This window comes from Canis lupus, chromosome 18, assembly GCF_003254725.2.
Source record: "Canis lupus dingo isolate Sandy chromosome 18, ASM325472v2, whole genome shotgun sequence".
NCBI classification, from domain to species: domain Eukaryota; kingdom Metazoa; phylum Chordata; class Mammalia; order Carnivora; family Canidae; genus Canis; species Canis lupus.
Genome location: NC_064260.1, coordinates 21,162,090 through 21,186,093, shown reverse-complemented (window position 1 = coordinate 21,186,093; position 24,004 = coordinate 21,162,090). Strand labels below are relative to the sequence as shown.

The window sequence follows — 24,004 nt, the reverse complement described above, 5'->3', positions numbered from 1 at the left end:
CTGAAGACCACTGAACCAGAAGCATCCTTTCCATTCCCAGTAATTGGTCTGGAGGGGACTGAGAAAGGAGGCAGGTGGGTGTGAGCAGAGCTGATTTGAACAGGCCGGTCATGTGAATTAGTGCAGCAAGCAGTGAGGATAACAAGGCGAGGAAGGATGGGAACAGTACTAAAGAGGCTGAGTGCCCAATATGTAATGACAAATGGGATGTAGTGGGAAACAAGATAGGAAAAGAGGAGAGTCTTAAAAATTTCCTGAGTCATTGCCTATTTGAGGAAGATGTAACTTTGAGGAGAAAATCAAGAAAGTGTAGTTCTTCTTATGCAGGTGCTTAATCTCTGCTCAGAACACATCTAAGTTCGATCTTCTCTGAAGGTCATGCAAAATCATAAGTAAATAGTGGCAGCAAAAACTTTTGTGGTGCCAGCAATTCCAGGGAGCATACAAAAAATACAAAGAAGATTGTCGGCCCCTTTTCCATAGGATTTATTCAATAAATATTTACTGGCTAGCTCTTATACCTCAAACACTTTTCTAGTCTGGAGATATAGAGGTGAATACAACACTTGAAGGCCTATGATGAAATTAAAATTTCAGGGCCTTGGCTCCAATTAATAGGGTAAAAGCTGACATTGCCTTGACATTGGCATTATCACACCTTTCAGAGCCAAAGTTTTGAATACTGCCCATTGTTCTTTTTATTTGTTAAAAAGCTGGATGAACCACAGATGTGTTCCTGGCACTTTGCATCCAACCTTTTAATCCTACAATTAATGAGTGCATCCCTGAAAGTGCAGGACAAATGTGGCTCGTCGCCTGACAAATGTGGGCCATGGTGTCCAGTGGCAGGCCTTCTCAGTTACCCTTCACACCATATTCCTCACAAGATGATTTCTACCCAGATGGCAACCGCTCACAAATATTCTAGCCATATGCCATTTAAAAATATATATTACAGCTTTATTTGAAAATTATACCTCAAGAAACTGCGGAAAAGCAGTTTCAAAATTTTATGAACAGATTGCCTCCTTCTGAGTGTGTCTGGAACAGTATAATATACATATATTCAGGTCTCTTCTAAGAATTATTGAATCAAAAGAACAGACAGGGATAGAAAGGAGGGAATTGAATATTTTAAATTTTCCAGAAGGTTCTTGCACACTTTAGCTCTGGAACCACCCCTGATGTAGAGTGAAATAAGCAGATCGTCTGAAGAAGGGGCAAGTGTAAAGTCCAGATGCTGCATTGTGAGGCTTTCCATTCCTGAGCCAATAGGGTTTCTATCTCAGTCAATCAGTGTGGGGTTCCCTAGAGGCACAGAGGGAAAATGCACATACCCAAGGGCAAATCCCATCCTCTGGAGGTTGGTGGTCCTTACCACCAACCAAAGTGGCCGGGTTCCTACCATTCTTCAACATCACATCACTGCCCAAGGCCCTGTGAGCAGAGTCCAGCCATTCCCGTTGCTTCTGAGAGAATTCTATGCCCCACCCCTGAATGTCATCCTAATTCAGACTCCTAATCCTGTATTCTTCTTCCCCTACTGGGCTCCTTCCTCAGGCAACATGAGCATGTAGTAGGCAATCCATCATTTCAGGAGTCAGTGTCACTCCAATTCAGAGTTTCGGCTCAAGTCCATCATCTTCCTGTTGAAGTGGACTCACAGAGTCCCATAGAGAGAGTCATTTCGCTAAGTTATGCTGAGAAAGTTCAGTGAACAGAACTGGGTGTAACTGAACTCTGAAATCCTGGCCTGAAGGAGCTACTAGCTACCCACTAGTGGGGCTGTTTTTATTGATCTTCTCCCTTAAAAACTCCATGACCATCTTTCACATGTGCTCCACACAGTGACTTTGCTCTGCACCATCCATGTCTGGGTCTACCTGCCTATAAAACTTTAACAGATTTCCAGGTATATGGAATTTTAAGACATTGCAAATATATAACAAGACCAGAAATCCTGCATAGTACCTGAATGAAGTACTCAGTTTCTCATGATTTTCCTCTGTAATAACTTTATATTCTGAATAACAGCTTGTTCCGTAGATTAGTTCACGGCTTTTCAGAGAGAAATAATAATATTTGTAGGGAGTCATTCTATTTTTCTGAAGTGAAAATGGCTCCCTGGCAATTAAAAAGCTATCTTTTGGTTGATGTGTCGTAGAAAATCTTACTGATTATTCAAATCGGTTGTTCACAAACTTCTTGAACTGAAGATATCTTTACACTCTACCTTTATTGAGAACCCAAATTGTGTATCCGGGCTATACGAATCAATGTTGACTGTATTGAAAGTTAAATTATGAATTAAAAAATATTCATTCATTAAAAATAGTAATCTCATTTTACTAATGATGCTAATCAATACAACATATTTAAAGTGAAAAATAACTGAATTTTTCAGAAAAATTGGGAGAAAAATGGTATTTAGATTTTTTGCAAACTCAGATTGCAAATTTTGCAAATTTCTTCAGTGTTACTTAATTAGAAGAAGATAGCTTTGTATCTCATGTTTCCTTTTGCATTCAATTTTTTGGAACATAAACACCAAGTGCATCTAGGAATTTCACTCTCTAAAGGACAAATGACATCTTAGCATTGTTATGAAAGTAGCTTTGATCTTCTGAAAGGCTCTCTGGAACCCCAGGTATCCCTCTGCAAACACCTTTTTTTGCTACATGTCAGCCATGTAATCCTGATGTGGTCTCGTTGGAAGATACTTTAACTGGCTATACGTGTTGGCTCCTCCAATTGTTTTCCACCTCTCACCACCAGTGACTTACCCAGTTGGAGATTTCTGTCACCTGTCACTTGTTTCTGGTATTCTTCTTTTATCTTGTAAGATGGTCTAATCTGAGGTTCAACTCTCTTTTGTATGACCGGTACCACCATTATGTTTAACAACCAAAAATCTAGAATAATTCTAGACATGCTCTTTCCTTCACCTCTCACATTTGGTCCATCACGAAGACTTGTCAATTTCATCTTGTACGTACCTCTCAAATCTGCCCATTTTGCTCTCTCACTATCTCCTTTATCCGAGAGAGTGCTGTTGTGTTCTTGAGTATTTAAATAGCCTTCTGAAAGGAGATGAATCCATGTTTACTAGTTTTTCCCTTCAATCCCTTCTTCACACTGCAAATAGAATGATATAGAAATCTGCGTATGTCATTTCCCATCCCTAGCACACCACACACACACACACACACACACACGGTAAAAACTCTTCAGTGATTTCCTTTGACCTCATAACAAAGACAAAACAAAACCATCTTACTAAAAAAAGCTTATCCCTAACCGACTATATGCCCCCATGCTATCTACTCCATCTAGAATCACTCACTTCCTGTACTTTATATTTTCCATATTCTCTTTACAGTTCCTTTGCCCCTGCCATCTCCTCTGCCTTGAACATTTTTTTCTTCTTACCTACTTGACAGCTACTCATTGTTCAAATTTCAACTCAGTTACTATCTCCTCAGTTATCATTTCTTCATTTGACTCCCCTGACTTGGTCAAATTCCTTATTATGTATTTATACTACCATAGACCTCTCCTTCTAAGTACTTCTCAGACTCTGGTCTTTACATTTGTTCTTGAATGAATGTTATTCCTACAGAGTGATGGGTATGTACATCTCCTGGAGTTTCTTCTATGGTTCTAGATTTGCATATGACAACTTACTTATTCTCAGACATTGCTACCCAGGAAGATTTCTCCTTATCATCCTAACTCATCCTGAGGTTTCACGCTTCCCTGAACTACTGTTGCTCGTATGTACCTCATTGTCTTTTTTTTATATAAATTTATTTTTTATTGGTGTTCAATTTGCCAACATATAGAATAATACCCAGTGCTCATCCCATCAAGTGCCCCCCTCAGTGCCCGTCACCCAGTCACCCCCACCCCCCACCCACCTCCCCTTCCACCACCCCCTAGTTCGTTTCCCAGAGTTAGGAGTCTCTCATGTTCTGTCTCCCTTTCTGATATTTCCCACTCATTCATTTGGGGAATATAAAAAATAGTGAAGGGGAATAAAGGGGATAGGAGAAAAAATGAGTGTTCCTGGTTGTCTTGATGGCTTTTTCTTTACCAAAAGAGAGACAAATTTCATTATGCTCTACCTTATTTTTCTCCTCCTCTTTCTTTATTGTTAAATTCTAGATACAAACATGTTCAAGACCATTTTATTAAATTTTTAACAGATTACTATGGTGTAGTTCATATAATCTGCATACATTTAATTTATATAATTTGATAGGATCAAACATATGCATAAACCCATGAAACCATTTCCACAAATAAGGTAATAAACGTATCTATCATTTCCAAAAGTTTCCTCCTGCCTGCCCTCCGCTTTTTTTATGTATGTCTAAGAACACAACTTGAGATCTACTCTTGACAGGTTTTTAGCATATGATGTAGTATTGTTTAACTATAGATACTATGTTGTACAGATTTCTAGTTCTCTAGAAGTTACTCATCTTGACTAACTGAAACTTTATACCTGTAGAGCAACTCCCCATTTCAGAAACGAGACCTAGGCAGATTTTTGATAGCTTTCTATTCAAACCATTGTTAGAGACTGAACTATGCAATTCCCCCCAACCCTACCCCCACCACACACACACAAATTCACGTATTTATGCCTTAAATCCCCAATGTGACTATATTTGGAGATAGGGCTTTTAGGAGGTAATTAAGGTTAAATGAGGTCATAAATGTGGGATGCTAATCTGATGGATTGAGTAGCCTTTTAGGTAGAGTAAGACAGACCTCCTCTTTCTCCTCCATATGAGGATATGGTAAGAAGGTGACCATCTGCCAGCCAGGAAGACAGCTCTCACTAGAAACCAAATTGTCTGGCACCTTGATCTTGACCTTCCTAACCTCCAGATTTGTGAGAAATACATTTCTGTTATTTAAGCTCCTGAGTCTACGGTATTTTTGTTATGGTGGTCCAAGCAGACTAATACAACTAATACAGACTAATAGTTGCCATTGGTAATGAATACAAGAATCCTTCCTTCCAGTAACCAATGTACATTGGTGTCATTTTAAAAAAATATGTAACCTTGTGTGTTTATATGTTGGAAAAATAATTTTAGCAAATTATTTTCTTTCTTTTTTTTATTTAAAGATTTTACTTATTTATTTGAGAGAGGGCTAGCAAGAGAGAGCATGAGTAGCAGGGAGAGGGAGAAGCAGACTCCCCCCTGAGCAGGGAGCCTGAAGTGGGGCCCGATCCCAGAACTCCAGGATCATGACCTGAGCTAAAGGCAGATGCTTAACAGAGAGCCCCCGCAGGTACTCCCCCTAGTTATTTCTTTCTTAAAGAAAGCTTTTATTCCTCTGTAGTTTACTATTTTATCCAAGGCTAGAACAGAAATTCATAGAAATAAAATCTTATTATATTCTGAGTCAGGAAAAAACAATACCATCAATGACTCTCTCAAGAGAAAGGTCTTATACTTGGAGGTCTTTTTCAAGATGACTTGAAAAAGGAATAGAGTATAGAATTGAAGATCTTTTTTTTAAAAAAAATGTACTTATTTATTCATGAGAGACAGAGGGAGAGGGAGAGAGGCAGAGACACAGGCAAAGGGAGAAACAAGCTCCATGCAGGGAGCCTGACATGGGACTCGATCCCAGGTCTCCAGGATCACACCCTGGGCCGAAGGCTGGCACTAAACCGCTGAGCCACCCAGGCATCCCAATTTGAAGATCTTTAATGAAAGTCTTCTCTTGAGCATTTTACAACAGAAAAGTCTTGGATAAAGTCCAAGGATAAGTTTCAGATAGGAATTCTAGGTCCATGTGGAAACCAAACGTGCAAGCAATTTGAGGTTTGTCCTTTGGAAGTCTTTATACTACTTTTCCATGTCAATTTTAAAACCAGAAGTTCTTTAAATTTTCATTGAGCCTGATCTTGACATTCATGGCCCAAAGAGCCCAAGTCTGTTGATGGGAGAATAGCTTGACACACTGTTCTCAATCCCCAGGGACCTCCATAAAGTAAATCCTATGTTTCAGTGGCTCTTTAGTAGCTGAAATGGGAATAGAAGTTCGTTGGGCTGAAGTATTCCAAGGAATAATCAGGTATTTGTCCAATGGCCTATTGGACAGCTTGCTTCTGGCTATTGGCAAAAGAACAGCAACAGTTTGATACCACTGGGGCAGAAGGGGAACTATAAATGCAAGGATTTACTTATTGTTCATGTAAAGGTTATGGAGCTCTGGGCATGGCTCTCTATAATATACATGTGCACTCATACACTCCAGTGGCATTTCACAGACCTCTGCCAGGGCTGGGTAGTTTCTCAGCAAAAATCTGACTAGCCTTTCATAGAGAAATAATCAGAGTTGTTACCAGTTATCTTGTTCTAGCGGTTTTTCTGTTGGTGGCAAGATGTTCATCTCAAGGTTTAATGTTCATTCTCTCAAAAAAAAAAAATCTATTTAAACCTCAAAGTTCCCTACCAGATATTATAGCAATCATCATAACACATCCATACCAGCAGGGTGAAATTCGTGTTCCAAGAGGCACCCATTTGATTATGTTGTAAAAGGACAGTGAAAAATGTCAGTAGCACATGTTCTTTGTAAAGCATTTTCAAATAGAAAACTTTGTGTCAATCATCAAAGAAAAACACTTTTTCACTCATAGGCCACTAAGGATCATATAACTATTTTTGCATTTGCTCCAAAGGATAGCCACTACTGACACCCTTGAACAAATGTGTTTTTTTGTTGTTGTTGTTGTTGTTTTTTTTTTTTTTTTTGTGAGGAACTCTCTTATTTGTCAGTTTCTAGTATTTTCAGCGGTTTGGTAGACAGACTTGCAAAAATGTATGAAGCTTCATATGAAACTTCACACAACTTGATCAACTTCAGCTGATATTCAGGGGTGTTTCTGTGTATCTTTAACACTTTGGTTGGCCGCTGGTCACTTCAACATCTTCCCTTATTCAGGTCCCACTTCAAAGTTTTAAGTCCAAAGGAATAGCGTTCCCAAAATGTAGTAGCTTTTCCCAAATTGACTGGTATGAAACATTTGTTTTTGCATCAAGTTTTGCTATTTATACAGTAGGATAAAGGAGTCCATTTAATTGCAATTCAAGAATAATTGTGTTTGTAAAGGGACTATGTATGTAGGTAACAAAGATGAAACATTTGCACCCCAAGTAAGGAGTCTTAATGAAAGACTTAATAAAAATCATTCACATGGTCCCAGGTGAGGGGTCTATGAAAAATCATCAGATAATATGTATTCAAATAATATGCATGAAGTTTCATAATTCCTATTACTGATGAAAACTAGTGATCTTGTTGTAGTAATATATCTTTTTTTGGCCTTTGATATTTATTCTATATATTACCACCAGAAATCATGTAGTTTTTGTTTATGAGGTCACTTTTAGCAGCTGAATGTCAAATCGGATAAATACAGATATGCTAACTTCAGAAGGGCACTTGTTAGTTAATGAAAAATATTATCTCAATACTTCTATTTTGTAGTTAAAATCATAAATATTTCCACTGAATTAAAACACAAAAATAAATAAATCATCAAGTTGCTTGAGATTATGTATTTAAAAGTTATAGATGCTTATTAAAATAATAGTTAAAAGAATATTATTAATTAGATTTTTAAATATTTTGTTGAGGCCTATCTTCGGCTACTGTAACAGAATACCATAGACTGAGTGGCTTATAAACAACAGGTATTTATTTCTGACAGTTCTGGGGGTTGGGAAGTCAAAGATCAAGGTGCCAGAAGATTCATCACATGGTGGAAGGGGTGAAGGAGCTCTGTGGTATCTTTTTTATATAGGCACTGATCCCACTCATGAGGAATCTGCCCCTATAACCTAATTACCCACCAAAAACCTCATATCCTAATATCACCACATTTGTGATCAGGATTTCAACATATGAATTTTAATTTCAAAAAGTTTGAATTTCCACCAACACATTTAAATCTGTTAAATAGGGTCACCTGGGTGGCTCAGTGGTTGAGCCTCTGCCTTTGTCTCAGGTCATGATCCCTGGGGTCCTGAGATCGAGTCCTGCATCAGCTCCTTGCAGGGACTCTGCCTGCTTCTCCCTCTGCCTATGTCTCTGCTTTTCTCTGTGTCTCTCATGAATAAATAAATAAAATCTTTAAAGAAATCTGTTAAAGAATCCAAATTACTTAAAGTAAATCCAAACTTGTGTTTTTTATTTACTCATTTTTTAAAAAGATTTTATTTATTTATTTAAGAGACAGAGGAGGGAACCCTGGGTGGCGCAGTGGTTTAGCGCCTGCCTTTGGCCCAGGGCGCGATCCTGGAGACCCGGGATCGAATGCCACGTCGGGCTCCCGGTGCATGGAGCCTGCTTCTCCCTCTGCCTGTGTCTCTGCCTCTCTCTCTCTCTCTCTATCATAAATAAATAAAAATTAAAAAAAAATAAAAAAATAAAGTATTCATTTAAAAAAAAATAAAAGAGAGACAGAGGAGAGGGAGAGAGAGCATGAGCAGGGATAAAGGCAGAGGGAGAAGCAGACTCCCCGCTGAGCAGGGAGCCTGATGTGGGGCTTGATCCCAGATGCTGGGATAATGACCTAAGTCAAAAGGCAAATGCTTGACCGACTGAACCACCCAGATGCCCCTTATTTACTCATTTTAACTTATACTGTCTTTAAGTGAATATTTAGTGATTTCTTAAATTACATCAAAGATTTTAAATTATACTAGTGAAAGTTTAGAAAAAATTGTTCAACAAAATTATTCAAATGAGGATTTTATGATTGCTACTTTTAAAAGTGAAAGAATCACTAATTAAAATTTATTGGGGACCTCTGCAGTTGAGGTGCAAAATTAGTACCAACAATTAGGACTCTGAACTTGACGCTGGAATTTTAGTGGATCAATCAACAGTGAAATATTTTCCTTAATATTTTTATTCAAGTTTTTTTTTTTTTTTTTTAACCTGGGGCTTTTTACTTGGGGTTTCACAGATATTCAAATTAGGAAAAGTTTTCATCTTCTACTAGCCTTAAGATTATATGGTTCCTCTTAAAATTTTCTGATGAACATGTAATTACTCATTGAATTTTCTAGGTATTGATTTCTTCAAGAATTATGATAATATTTGTTTAATTATCTCTCGTTTTATTCAAAAAGTACAGTTAAATTTGTTTTGAGTTTAAGGCTCTGAATTTCAATTGTCATGAGTTATGTTTACAAAATGTTGCTTTAATAAAGGTATTCATGAAAAAAGTTACTTTGAAAATCCAATTACTCTTGTCTAATAGCACATTCTAGAAATTATCTCTGATTTTTAATCTTATATTGACATCTTAGTGTCCAAGAAGCAGAGCATGTTAATCTCTGATGGGCTCAGCCTCTAGCTATGTTCTCAGGGAGATGTGGTGGACCCATATCTAGCCAAAGGCTGTCCCGATTGACCTTGAAACTCACTAAAACTGGTTTTTTTTAATTACATGTTCACAATGTCAGAGTAATACTTGAGAAAAAATGGGTCAGTAATAAACAAATAAAACCAAACACACATATATACGAAGGAAAGTAAGACAGTAGAAGTACCCAAGATAGACAATGAAGTCCCTAAGAAGATTAATTGAAGTGCTTTTGCTCTAGCTGTCCTAACTCTGACCTTCCTCCCCTTGTCTGGATTCTAAGTCCTAACTCAGTTTGCTTCCCAAGAACTTGTGCCCAAGAAGTAGGGGAGTAAAAACTTTTCTTCCTAAAATGTTAGGGTGATGAATTGATGGGTTCCTGGATACACTTGTTTTTGTCTTTTTTTATATCATAGCTTTGTAACTAGGTATGAAATATGTCAGTAAAAGCTTGAACTTTTAACTGTTTTAAAGTTATCATCCTTTAAAGATGTTCCCTTCATATATACCCAGTATCCCCAGATCATTTAACAGTTAAATCATCAGCAATAGTAGCTTGGTGACATTTGTTTCAATAATATATAGTTCCTGAGGACCTGTGAAATCCATCTTACTTTTCTATTTCATCTAAGAACTTTAATTTTAAAGCTTTTTTCCCCTTTACTATCACTGCCTAGGATTTTTTTTTAAGATTTTATTTATTCATGAGAGACACACACAGAGAGAGAGAGAGAGAGAGAGAAGGGCAGAGACACAGGCAGAGGGAGAAGCAGGGTCCATGCAGGGAGCCCGTCGTGGGACTTGATCTCGGGTCTCCAGGACCATGCCCTGGGCCAAAGGTGGCATTAAACTGCTGAGCTACCCCGGGCTGCCCAGAACTTTAATTTTAAAATCATAAAGGACTTAGTTAACTAGCACTGACTTTTTCTATACAAGTCATTTCTTCCAGGCCAATAATTTTTGTGCTTCCTGAATTGATATATGTTACCAATATCAGAACATATTAATTCTCAGAAATCAACTCTCAATGAGCACTTTGGGAATCGATCTCTGGACATTTTGCTTATCTTCATTTGAAGTTCCTTTTAATTTAAGGTATTTCTGAGCCAAATTTTCATTCCCTACAGTAGATACATAAGAAATAAAAACAAATTTTAAAAGGAACTGAAGAAAAGTTATTTTAAGGGCAATTTTTGGAAATCTGTTTATACAACATATTCCAGTGGTTGACATGTTCATTGATTAATCCTCCTTCTTTTTTTACTGAGTTTCATAAAATAACTCCAAGCTTAGGTTCCACTTAGTTTTCATGCAACTCAGTGAAATAAAACATTAAGCCCCATGAAGAGTAATTATTTGTTAAAAAAATGTATGTATTCATTCATTCCTTTATTCTAAATTTTATTTATTTATTTATTTATTTATTTATTTATTTATTTATTTATGATAGTCACAGAGAGAGAGAGAGAGAGAGAGAGGCAGAGACACAGGCAGAGGGAGAAGCAGGCTCCATGCACCGGGAGCCCGATGTGGGACTCCATCCCGGGTCTCCAGGATCACGCCCTGGGCCAAAGGCAGGCGCCAAACCGCTGCGCCACCCAGGGATCCCATTCCTTTATTTTAAAGATTTATCTATCTGTTTTATAGAGAGAGAAAGAGAAAGAGTGTGAGTGGAGGGAGAGGTAAAGGGAGAGGGAAAAAAAGAATCATAAGGAGACTCCCTGCTGAGCACTGAGTCCCAGATGGATCTCAATCCCTTGAGTCTGAGATCATGACTTGAGCCAAAATCAAGAGTTGGCTGCTTAACCAACTGAACCACGCAGGAGCTCCACACAGAAAGAAATTTAAATAAAATGAGGAGCAGTTTAAAAAAGAATTTACACTATTACATGTGGAACACTTTTATAGACATCCCTAGCCTCTGAAGGCATATCTAATTCTGACTTCTTTTGAGAAATGACACATAAAATTCCAGAATGGATAAATCAAAGGCATTTGTTCAAATCCTAGACTGTCTTAGTGAGTTTGGAGTTTTATTGTCAGTTTGAGTTTTATCCAGGGGCATTTTCAATGACCATTTAGATTGTAAAGGTTACTGGGGAGTATACATTGACCTCACTCTACAGAACCATACATATTTTCAAGTATGTTTTGAGAAGGTATACGAATTTTAGTTGCTCCAGAAAGTTTTCAGTTATATTTTGTTTGAATAAACATCATTAAAGACAAAAGAGAAGGTCCAAGTTGTAATAAAATTTTAAATTTTGTACTTTTTTTACTTTGTTATGGAGATTTTTGTGATCTGTATGAAGTGCGGTAAGAATTGTATTTGGGCTAGGAAAAATAAATAAATAAATAAATCTGCCTAGGAACAACTGATTTCTTTTAATGTTAACAAACTGATTTAAAAAATTAACATACCAGCTTAGAATATATTTATTGTATTGGAAGAAAACTATGGTTAATGCCATTATCAACTTTTATGTGTATTTAAACAAACTAATTTTAGGATTAATTGTATAGTCATTTCAGAAATACTATCTATTCAGCATATATTAGTTATAAGTGACACATGGCAGTAAATGTGTTTAAAGAATTTTTCACAAATATACTATTTTAGTGTTTGAATGAAAAGAAAATTGGAATAGAGATAGTAATAATGATAAATTGATTTTTTAAAATGTTCTCTAGATCAACTGTTCCCTTTCTTACTTTTTTTATGGCCAACCTTACAGCATAGTGCTTTTTATTTTTTATTTACTTTTTAAAAAAGATTTTATTTATGAGAGAGAGAGAGAGAGAGAGAGAGAGAGAATGAGACTCAAGCTCCATGGAGGGAGCCTGATGCTGGACTCGATCCTGGGACTCCAGGATTATGCCCTGGGCCAAAGGCAGGCGCTAAACTGCTGAGCCACCCAGGGATACCCTATTTACTTATTTTTAAAAAGATTTTATTTATTTATTAAAAAAAAGAGAGAGAGAAAAAAAAAAAAAAAACTTGAGCAGGGGCAGGGACAGGAGCAGAGGGAAAAGCTGACTCCCTGATGAGCAGGAAGCCTGACAAGGGGCTTGATCCCAGAACCCTGGGATCATGACCTGAGCCAAAGGCAGACATTTAAGCGACTGAGAAACTCAGGCGCCCCAGCTTAGTGCTTTTTTAATTTCCTTATGTGATCACTATATTACTCCTAGATGTTTCTCAATTCCTAAAGTAAAAAAAAAACTGATTAAAAACATATTTATAAATAAATGTTTATTAATAAATAGAAAGGTTTTATATCTGATGTCAATGAATGAGTAGACAGATCCAGGGAATTTAAGTGTTATTAAATGATGCTCTTTCAAACTAATCTGGATAAAGCCAAGCTAGAATTTTCTATTTCATGAGCAGAGAAATCCTTGAGTCCATCATTCCTTTAGGTGGAGTGAGGTAGCAGTACTGATCCCTTGAATTTTTTATTCTACTCAATTTTTATAAAAACCTATGTGACAGGGATCCCTGGGTGGCACAGCGGTTTAGCGCCTGCCTTTGGCCCAGGGCGCGATCCTGGAGACCCGGGATCGAATCCCATGTCGGGCTCCCGGTGCATGGAGCCTGCTTCTCCCTCTGCCTATGTCTCTGCCTCTCTCTCTGTGACTATCATAAATAAATTAAAAAAAAAAAAAAAAACCTATGTGACAGAAAACCCTAGTAATACATATGCAGATTAACACTGAGGTAGATGACAAATTGAAAGATTTTGCTTAAGTTTAATATTTCTTTTTATCAACAGCTCACAGTACTATGAATGATACAGATGTCCCTATGGAAACAACTGAATGCATTCAAGGTCAAGGAGAAGGTTACCGGGGCACCATCAATACCATTTGGAATGGAGTTCCGTGTCAGCGTTGGGATTCCCAGTATCCTCACCAGCATGACATAACTCCTGAAAATTTCAAGTGCAAGTGAGTATATTAGGCACATACACATTTCAGTAGACTCTGCAGGAAATGAAGCTGAATAGTTACTCTTTACTAACTTCTGTGTTAGTAATTCTTAAACTTTAGTGTGCTGAGGGACAATCAGGACAATCAGGACTTGAAAGATTCATGCACCCAGATATTTTGATTTCTAAGGACTGGGATCTGGACCTCAAATCTGCGTTTTAATGAACACTCTAGGTGATTTTGAATCAGATGGTGATACACCATATCTTGTAAAACACATCTCTAGGTTTCTGATCACAGCTTTGATTTTGCAGGTGCACTTAATAGATCATTAATGGTAATGATAACCAGGCAAGTTTCTAATTAGTACCTTCTTAAAATTTCACATTGATTTGAAGGGGGATTACATATTTTTTCTTTCACAAGAAGAAGCATATTTCAGTCAATATTGTAAACTAATGCATTCTCAGCCTTGAAGTAATATTATTTTTTAAAATTTAAATATGTTTTCTATTGTTTCTAGATTTCCTTTCAAAAGTGGGAAAGTAAAACAATTGTTTAGATAAATCAAGCCAAAGAAACCGCCCTTGAATATCAATTATATTGCTGCTGTGTACCTTCTCCGTAGCTGTTTTTTTTCACCACTTGACTTTAGCTACACAGAACAGCCACAATACCATGTGTTTTTAAATTGTCCACCTTGTTATGGGGAACATAAAATGATTGCTTTTGAAATTTATAACAGACGTGCCATTCATAGTGGCTTTGCTGAAATAGCACCTATAAATAACATATATTGGCTTTATGTAATTGGCTTTTAATAAGAGAGCTTAACATTTCAAGATGGAGAATTATGAGCACTAGTTGGCCCATCCACTGGAGAGAGGAGATATTTTATAGGTGTTTTTTGTTGTTTGTTTGTTTTAGCTAATTCAGTGTATTTGCTTAGATAGTAAATAATCATTTTATTATTCTTTCATTATCTTATAATAACAAATTTTTACTTGTCATTGTGGGTTTGCTTCGCTCATTTCCTTCATAGCGATTCTCTCTGTTCCTGACCCATGTGTTTCACACTTCAGAAATAAATACCAAAGTAGAGAAAGCAAAGAAAATGGGAAAAGATTAGTTAAGACAGACAAAGGAGACAGTATCAGCACCATTCACATATTTTGTTAATTTCTAATGACTGGTAATAATATTCAAGAAATTGTAGATGTACAAATATTCAAAAGAATTTAAGCAGTTATTTATCTAAAATAGCAAATTTGTGTAAACTTGGTGTAAAACTTAACACACATATTTTATATTGACATATTTTTGTGAATATAAGTATATATTAAAAGAATAAAAGATTTTCTTCATCTTAATAATTTTATAATTTATAAGAAGGCTAATGACTTTAATATGGGTTGTAACTATGAACATTTGCTATACAGTGGCTTTAACTATTGGCCATCACTGTTCTCATAATCTTAAATAAGAGTTTATGTCAGGACATATTTTGACTAAATAACTAAACTCAAGTTTCTTCCTTAAAGAGTTTGTCCATTTCCAATGGTGAACTTGGGCATTAATAAAATTATAATACTTCCAATTGGACCTAAGTAATATAAATAATGTAGTTCCAATAGATTAGGTATTAATTTTGTCAAATTACTAGCCAGGAGTCTATGAAGAGAAAACCCATGCTTGCTTCAAATTAGAGAGCATTTTTCAGAAAAGTGAATTATAAAGTACACATATTATTTAATGTGAGCCCTATATTAAGGAAAAATTCTTTTATATATTGAGAATATAGAGAGTATAGACGTTTTCCTTGTTGAGAACTATAAATGCTAATTAAATCACTGCTAAAGTAAGGGATGTGCTTGTACTACATTGGTGGTTTCTTATACAGTTAGGTCTTCTATACTATAATTAGGCCTTAATTTTATAGAAACAAAGTTTTCAGATAACTATTGTAAATCAATAAAGAAGTATTTTATAAGGGAAAGAAATCTATGCAGGAAATTAAATAAGTTAAATACAGAATTCAAGGAAGAAATAGCTACCTTTTTTTTTGGTATCAAATGTTTGGATATGTGGAACTTCCATTTTATTTTATTTTTAAATTTTATTTATTCATGAGAGACAGAGAGAGAGAGAGAGAGAGGCAGAGACAAAGGCAGAGAGAGAAGCAGGCTCCACGCAGGGAGCCCGACGTGGGACTCAATCCCGAGACCCCAGGGTTACACCCTGGGCCGAAGGCAGCGCTATACCGCTGAGCCACCCGGACTACCCAGAACTTCCGTTTTAAATGAGAGTAGTTGACAACTATTAAAAATAGCCTTTCTTCAGCAAAGAGAGATACATGTTGTTTCTATATTATATATGGGCCATGAAAACATAATAAATAAGAGGCCAGTTTTAAAAAATTATAATAGCTGAGAGTCCAAGTGTTGAGAATAAGTGAGAAAAATGAAATGGTACTGTTTTTTCCCTTTCATGAAGCAGTAGTGCTTGTGTGGAACTCCAGGCCTGTGGAATGAAAAGAATACTGACATCTGACAGCCTTTATTTCAGTAATATGGGCAGTGTCAGTTGTGTATACTGAACTCTAAATTGTTATAACTATCCTAAATCTAAAACTTAGAACTCTATTTATAAACATGCATGCATTCTTGGATTCTAGAAATGTAATAGCGCTAACTTACCATTTGTAAGAACGTGGGCAATTTACATTAACATGCTTATTCTCAATAGGGACCTAAGAGAAAATTATTGCCGAAATCCAGATGGGGCTGAGTCACCCTGGTGTTTTACCACTGATCCAAACATCCGAGTTGGCTACTGCTCCCAAATTCCAAAATGTGATGTGTCAAGTGGACAAGGTAATAACTGACATTTTGCAGGGTGGGCACGATTAAATTCAGGGGAAATGCTTAAAGAGAGACCTACTTCGTGTTAACACTGATTTTACTGGTTCACAAACAGAATCGCCAAGTCTGAAATTGCATTTCTTTTATACATTCATTTGCTCAATAATCACTTATTTATTTGAGCGTATACTAGTGCCAGGCACAGGTTTAGACAGTGGGGATATACTAGTAAATAAAACAAAATTCTCTGTCTCCATGGAACTCCAATAAGTCCAGGAAACAGAACACAGGAATAAAACAAACAAATGGAAGTGGGACTACATTAGTTTGTGGTAAGTGCCAGAGAGAAAAATGTCCTAGAGTAAGAAGAGAGGGTGTCGTTATTTTATATTTTAATAGTATGGGAAGATCTGACATATCAAGGGAACACTTAAGGAGGACCTGGAAGAGATAAGGAGCAGCACGTGCCATGTGCATATGTTTGTAAATAGCGTTCAAGGTAGAGGAAACTGCAAGTGCAAATGGCATGAGATGGGAGAGTGCTTTAAAAGGTAAAGGAAAGAGATAGCAAGCTTATCACTTATCACTTAGAGACATCAAGCTTATCACTGTGGCCAGCCAAAGAGCAAGGGGAAGAGTCTTGGGGTACAGTTAGAGAACAGTCTAAAATCAAATATGCCTTGTAGGAATTGGAAGGATTTACACTTTTATTCTGAAAGAGAAAGGATTCTGTTGTAGGGTTTTGAAAAGATAAATTAGATCATCGGTCTGGCTTAAATTTTAACAGGATGACTCTGGGTGCATTATGGAAAAACAGCCAGAGCTTCTGAACTTCTGACAACTTCTCCCAAATGGGAGAAACTATTGCATGGCTCTTTCAGTAATTCAGGAAAGAGAGGAGTGATGTGGACCTGGGTGTCAGCAGTGGAGATGATGTGTAGCAGTGGGGCATGGGATAAATCACAACTGTCTTTGGAAACAGAGATGCCATTGAAGATCACTGTTTTGGGGAGCAGTAGTAGAGAAAAGTCAGATTGCAATAGGTTTTAAAAAGAAATCATTTGCTAAAGATTAATGCTGATGTTGGAATGTGGGCATTTATTAGTATATAATGAGTTGAGGGTTATGATTTTTAAATAATCACATTCTTTCCCATAAATTTAATTATGATGGTCATAGTCCAAAATCATCCTAAAAAGCCCAAGCCAAATTTAAAGCTCCATTTCATAGATTTATTGTTCTATCCATACTTCGTCCATGCTTTAACTTTTCCCTCAGTGCCATTCTTTTCATGAACAACTGTTAATAGTTGTAGAGGGAGGAAGGGGTAAGTTCCTTTTCAGTCAATTTCACTGTTATTTGGCAGATTTTAAAGGTCAGTTGGAAATAAAGTTGAAACCAATGTTTAAGGAAGGTTTAGTACCAGCTGGATCTTCTTTGTCCCTGACTTGTTCATTTAAACATGTGCTGATAATTTGAGATAGAGGCAAACGAGAACCATTGTTTAATAAGCTCCTTACATATATTAAGATGCTTTTATATACATGTATATCACTTACCAAAGGATTAAGTAGTAGAATATGAAAATTTTAGATTATACAAATTCAATTGATGATATTGCTTACCTAATAATTACTAGATAAAGAAATCAGTTTTATTAAATTTAGATAACTTACCTAAATTCTCAAATTAGCACAGCTGGGATTGAATATAACCTTCCTTAAAATGACCTATCCATTACTTTTAACAATATATTATATTATTTTCAACAATATATTATACCTGATGCATGCAACAGTATGCTAGGCTCTGTGAGACAAGTGTTAAAAATGAAGAAGTCCACTCAAGAGACACTGTTTGCCAATTCAACACATAGCTGTGAAGTTTTAAAGTTATGCCATTGTGTGATACTGCCAAGCTAATGGTATGAAGTGTTAGTATGTGATATGTATGCATGCATGCACATGCATACATGTGGAAGGATATTGCTCTTATCCTTCTCCATATAACAAAAAATATAAACACATACGTACTGATGAATTAGAAATGTTTTTCTTAAATCTTGCAACATCTGAATTAGCATATATACAAATACTCTTTGGATTGAATATGAAATAACTATCAAAAATTAGAAACTGAAATTATAGGCTTTCTTTAAAAATACTTTTAAAATACAACTATTGAATTATATAATAAACACTTAAAGCAGTAAGCAGGATGCAATTCATAGTTTTAAATGATTATATCAATATCATAAATAATGAAGACAAGTGAATTAAATTACAAACTGAGAGTTGGGGAAAAAGATAAACCAAAAGCAGTATACAAAGGAAAACCACCGAGATAAAGCAGACATTAATAAAGTCTAGAACTAATAATACTAGACATAATGAATAAAGCAAAGTGATTGTTTTTTGAAAAAACTAACAAAATAAATAATTACCAGCTAGTTGACTCAAAAAAAAAAAAAAAGAAACAAAAATAGAAAATAATAGTTATCAAGAGGGAAATAAGGATTGAAACAGGAAAATTGAAAATCATAAAAGATGGGATGCCTGGGTGGCTCAGCGGTTGAGCATCTGCCTTTGGCTCAGGGCGTGATCCTGGGGTCCTGGGATCGAGTCCCACATTGGGCTCCCTGCAGGGAGCCTGCTTCTCCCCCTGCCTGTGTCTCTGCCTCTCTCTGTGTGTCTTTCATGAATAAATAAATAAAATCTTTAAAAAAATCATAAAAGACAATTTTATTTAACTTCATGTAGAAAACTTTGGAAATAACAAAATAGATAATTTACTAGGGAATTTCTAATTATTTGAATTGAATTGATGCTGGTCAATTCAGTTAGTCAAAGAATTAGATCTATTCTTACAGAAGAAATACAGAAATGTATTAATGAAAACTGTTCCATCAAAAATATACTGTGCCTACGTGCATTCACAGACCATTTAATCTCAGTGCTACATAAATTTCCATCTAGCTTAACACATATATTAAAGCTTCCATCAGTAGTGATGAAATTATAATACCTAAACATGATGAAAGTACCACAAATAAAAACAATAAACATCTCATTTGTATATAAAATTTTTATTTGCTTTTACTTTTGTTTAAAGATTTTATTTATTTGTGAGAGAGCCGGACTCGATCCCCAGACTCAAGATCATGCCCTGAGCCAAAGGCAGACGCTCGACGGCTGAGCCACCGAAGCATTCCTGTGAATATAAAATTTTTGAAAGAAATTTGAATGAACAGTCTGTTAAAACAATTTAAAAATAATACATACTGATTTAATGGAGTTGAGTCTAAGAACAAAAATGATTCAGTTTTAGATACCCATTAACATTCATCTTAGATCTAAAAAAAACGATCATATAATAAATGTTAACAGCTTTTGAAATTCCTGTTACAAAAATCACTACTTTCTCATAAAAATACCCAAATAAGAATTTCTGGAATATATATACTACACACCCATATCCATATATCTATATCAATATATCTGTATCTATCTATATCTATCTATATAAACACAAAGACAGAGACTTCCCTAAAATATGTTTTCACATTTTAACATATGCACATATATATACACAGACGTATCCACATACACAAACACATATATCCATTATACTTGATGGTAAACATTATAGACATTAAAAAAGAAAACAAGAATGTATACTATTTTTACTATCTAACATCATAAATATAATTTAACATGGTTTAACATATTCCTCTTTAATATTGTATTGGAGAGATTATTCCATATAAATAAGAAAACATTGATTGGGTTAAAAAGGAAAAGATCTTTATTTATGGAAAGATGTAATAGTAATGTACTTTGAAAAATGAATTCAAGTAATAAAAAATCCCTAAGGTAGCATTCATATGTGAGTTTGAAGATTTAATTAAGGAGAAAACTGTATCTATAATAGCAACAAAACTTATAGAAACAGGAATAAGTTTAGAAAGAAATCTGCAAAATCTATGTAATAAAATTTTAAAATCACTACTGCAGGCCACTAAAGTGTACTTTAATGTGGAAAAGCATCCCTTGCTCTTGATATGAGAACTCAGCATTATAAATACATCAATTCTACATAACCTAATTTTTATTTGAGAGAGAGTGCTAGCAGGGGAAGGGCAGAGGGATAGTGAGAGAGGATCTTAAGCAGGCTCCACTCTCGGCACGGAGCCTGAAGTTGAGCTTGATCTCAGGTCCTGAGATCGTGACCTGAGCCAAAATCAAGAATCGAATGCTTAACGAACTGAGCCACCCTTGCATCCCTGCCTAAGTTAATTTATAAATGTAATGTGATACTAATAAATAGATCCATAGGTTGTTTTTCTCATTCCAAACAAACTGATTCTGTAGTTCTCTTGGAAGAATAAACATGTAAGTACACTATGGGAGATCTTTATAAATAAGGCTGATTAGAGGCAGTTAACCTTATCAGATATTAAAACATTTTATAAAGAGCTTGTAATTAAGACTTTAATTCTAGTGCAATGAATAAATTGGCAATTGGAAAAAAATGTAGAGGTCAGAAATAGATTTCTTACAGAGATTTATTACATTAAGAGTGTGGAACTATGTATCACTGGGTGAAAAATGAACTTTTGAAATATAATGGGTAAAATTAAAAACAATAAAATTGAATACATGCCTTACACCATCCCTAAAATAAACTCCAAATGTGTAGGAGCTCTGAATGTAAAAAAGGAAACCACATAGATACTAGAAGTAAACGTGGAAGAATTCTTTTTTAACTTAGATATGGTGAAAAGCTATCTAATTAACACTTAAAATCTAGAGGCCGTAAAAGAAAAAAAATAAAAATCTACCACGGCAAGTGTGCATACACACACACACACACACCTCTTATTGATCGATTGATTGATTGAGAGAGTCTGAGAGGAAGAGCAGGAGCAAAGCTAGAAGTTGGGAGAGAAGCAGAGGGAAAGAGAAAGAGAGAGAGGGAATCAAGCAGGCTCCATGCCCAGCGCAGAGCCCAACATGGGTCTTGATCTCACCAGCCTTATGATTTGAGCCAAAATCAAAAGTCAAATGCTTAACTAACTGAGCCACCCAGGTGTCCCCCAAACCCGTATTTAAATTCAAAAGACAAATGACAAATTTGAAAGTAAGTGTTAAAATGTATCTTATAGATAAAGGGAAATATTTTAAAATATAAAAATTCTAAAACCAAAAAGTGAAGGATAAAAAAATCTAAGTAATGAATAAAATATATGAATTCTAGATTTCTAAAAATAAAGTACGTATATGTAAATTCTCTTCAAACACATGGAAATTATGCTTCAAATCACACATAACAAAAGCACTCTTGGCACCTATTTTTTTTATTTAAGATTTTATTTATTTATTCATGAGAAACACAGAGAGAGAGAGAGGCAGAGACAGGCAGAGGGAGAAGCAGGCCCCATGCAGGGACCTTGACATGGGACTTGAACCCAGGATTCCAGGGTCACGGCCCAGGCTGAAGGCAGGCGCTCAACTGCCGAGCCACCAGGCGTCCCTTGGCACCTATTTCTTATCTCATCCTTAGCTTTCATCACTAAAATAAACAAAGTCCCCTTGGAGAAATTGATGATTCCAGGAGGCCTGAGACAAAGTGAGGCTGGAGTATCTTTCACCAGCAAGTTAAAAAGTGCTAAAAAAACTCATGTCTTCTCAAAAACCTATAACCCACATCACATCATGAAGAAAACATCAGACAAAGCCAAGTGATGGGCATTAAAAAAAAAAAATACTTGACCGGGGCACCTGGGTGGCTCAGTAAGTTGAGGGTCTGACTCTTGATTTCAGCTTAGGTCATGATCTCAGGGTCATGGGATCCTGCAATAGAGTCCATGTAAGGCTATGTGCTCAGGAGGAGAGTCCACTTGAGATTCTCTCTCTCCTACTCTTTCCCCCATCCAATAAATAAATCTTTTGAAAAATGATCAAAAAATATTTGAACAATTTTCCTCAAAATTGACAAGATCATCAAATAAGAAAGTCAGAAAAACTGTCATATTTAGAAGAGCCTTAGGAAATGACAGCTAAATATAATGGGGTATCACGTGGGAGCCTAGGACACAAAAAAGGATACTAGTTTAACAACTAAAAATATTTCAACAAAATACAGTCTTGTTAATAATGCATCAGTTTGGCTCAATAGTTATGACAAAGCTATCATACTAATGTAAGATATTAAAAGTGGGAAAAACTGTGTAGTATATAAGAACTTTCTGTAACATGTACTACTTTCTTACAAATTAAATCTATTCCAAAATAAAGTTTTAGAAGAAAAAGTATATCATAGGCTTTATTCAAGTAAAAGCGTAGTGGTGGTGAGGAGGATCTCTTCCACCAATATAGAAGAAAACATATATGCAAAAAATCCAAAAATATGTAAAAGAGCAGTACTCGTGTCCTGCATTGCACAATTGCTTTCTTCAGTAAGAATCCATCTAAAGAAAAAAAAAAAAAAAAAGAATCCATCTAAAGAATTTACTACCTAACAGCTAAAGTTTTAAACTTTCCTAATATGGTGGACAAAAGCACCATCAGAGGAAAATGTTTTCATTAGTATATTCTGCTTATGTACAAGTATTGGACTTTTCAAGTTTATGCTTTCCGAAAAGAATTTTATTGTGTACTGGAATGGCTGCTATGTTATCTGTATCAAGTCTTATCCTATTTCAGTTTTTATATTTAAGCCCAAATTCCTTATAGTGCTATTATGAAATGTGATGCATGGATTTGAAAACCTGACTATTGAGTATACTTATTATATTTCTTTTTCACTATGTTAACTGATTCTTGAACAAATTATTAAATTATTTAAAAATTTTATTAGGATTTATATCTATTTATTATGATATTAAAGTATATTTAAAGCCAATGGTAGACTACAGTTTACCAAATTTTAAAATATTTTAAAAAGATTTTATTTATTTTAAAAATAGTTTATTTATTTATTTATTCATTCATTCATTCATTTATATTTATTTGAGAGACAGAGAGAGACAGAGAGAGAGAGAGAGAGAGAGCACGCCGAGCAGGTGGGAGGGGCAAGGTGAGAAGTAGACTTCCCGCTTAGCAGGGAGCCTGGGATCATGACCTCGCTGAAGGCAGGTGCTTAACTAACTGACTGAACCACCCAGGCGCCGGGCTTACCAAGTTTTTAAACAGAAATAATCTTGATGTATGTTTGTAGACAATATTTTATAGCCAAATCTGCAATTCTCAGTCATCTAAAAATCAGGAATGTTTAATAGTCACTTTTTAAATATGCGTTATTATTTAAATTATGGAATAGTGTTTCTTTTCAAATATAAAACTGCAACTCACATATTTGGAAGAACTGTTTTTCTTTACTTGACTTCCTTTTTATGATATTTTAAAATTAGGAATATGGACACTTCTATCAATGTTTAATAAAACACAAATTACTCATTTAAAAAAAAGTGAGAAAGAAAACCACATGGGACACAGTAAAAGGCACAGAAGCCAGTTAAAAGTGGCTTCCATCAGCTAACTTTGGAACAACTTTGAGTATCCAAATGAGCAACAGGAATAGATTAGATATCATCCTGAGTAAAAAGAGGACATAGGAGTCTCTATGTATATTCCCATTTCTACCACAGGCACTAGTATTACTAGCAGCAGCAGCAGCAGCAGCATCACCATCACCAGTGGTAGTAGAATACTTACACAGAAGGAATAGGGGAGAAGGAAAAGCTCTGATTTACAGAAAAATGATAATAAAGAAATGTAGGACATTGAAGAACAACTATTTTAAAACAATG

At 35.6% G+C, this 24,004-nt stretch overlaps 1 protein-coding gene across 6 annotated transcripts in view; it reads left to right on the top strand.

The window, feature by feature from the left end:
• Positions 1 to 24,004, top strand: part of HGF (hepatocyte growth factor) — an 80,456-nt gene that overhangs the window by 29,535 nt on the left and 26,917 nt on the right. For 5 of the 6 annotated variants that reach the window (XM_025449386.3, XM_025449387.3, XM_035701411.2 and 2 more), the window contains 2 exons: positions 13,177 to 13,351; positions 16,079 to 16,206. In XM_025449386.3, the coding sequence (XP_025305171.1) occupies positions 13,177 to 13,351; positions 16,079 to 16,206 (303 nt within the window). Of the gene's footprint in view, positions 1 to 13,176; positions 13,352 to 16,078; positions 16,207 to 19,305; positions 20,228 to 24,004 lie in introns of those variants that run through there. The other variant, XM_049096585.1, reaches the window with a different exon arrangement.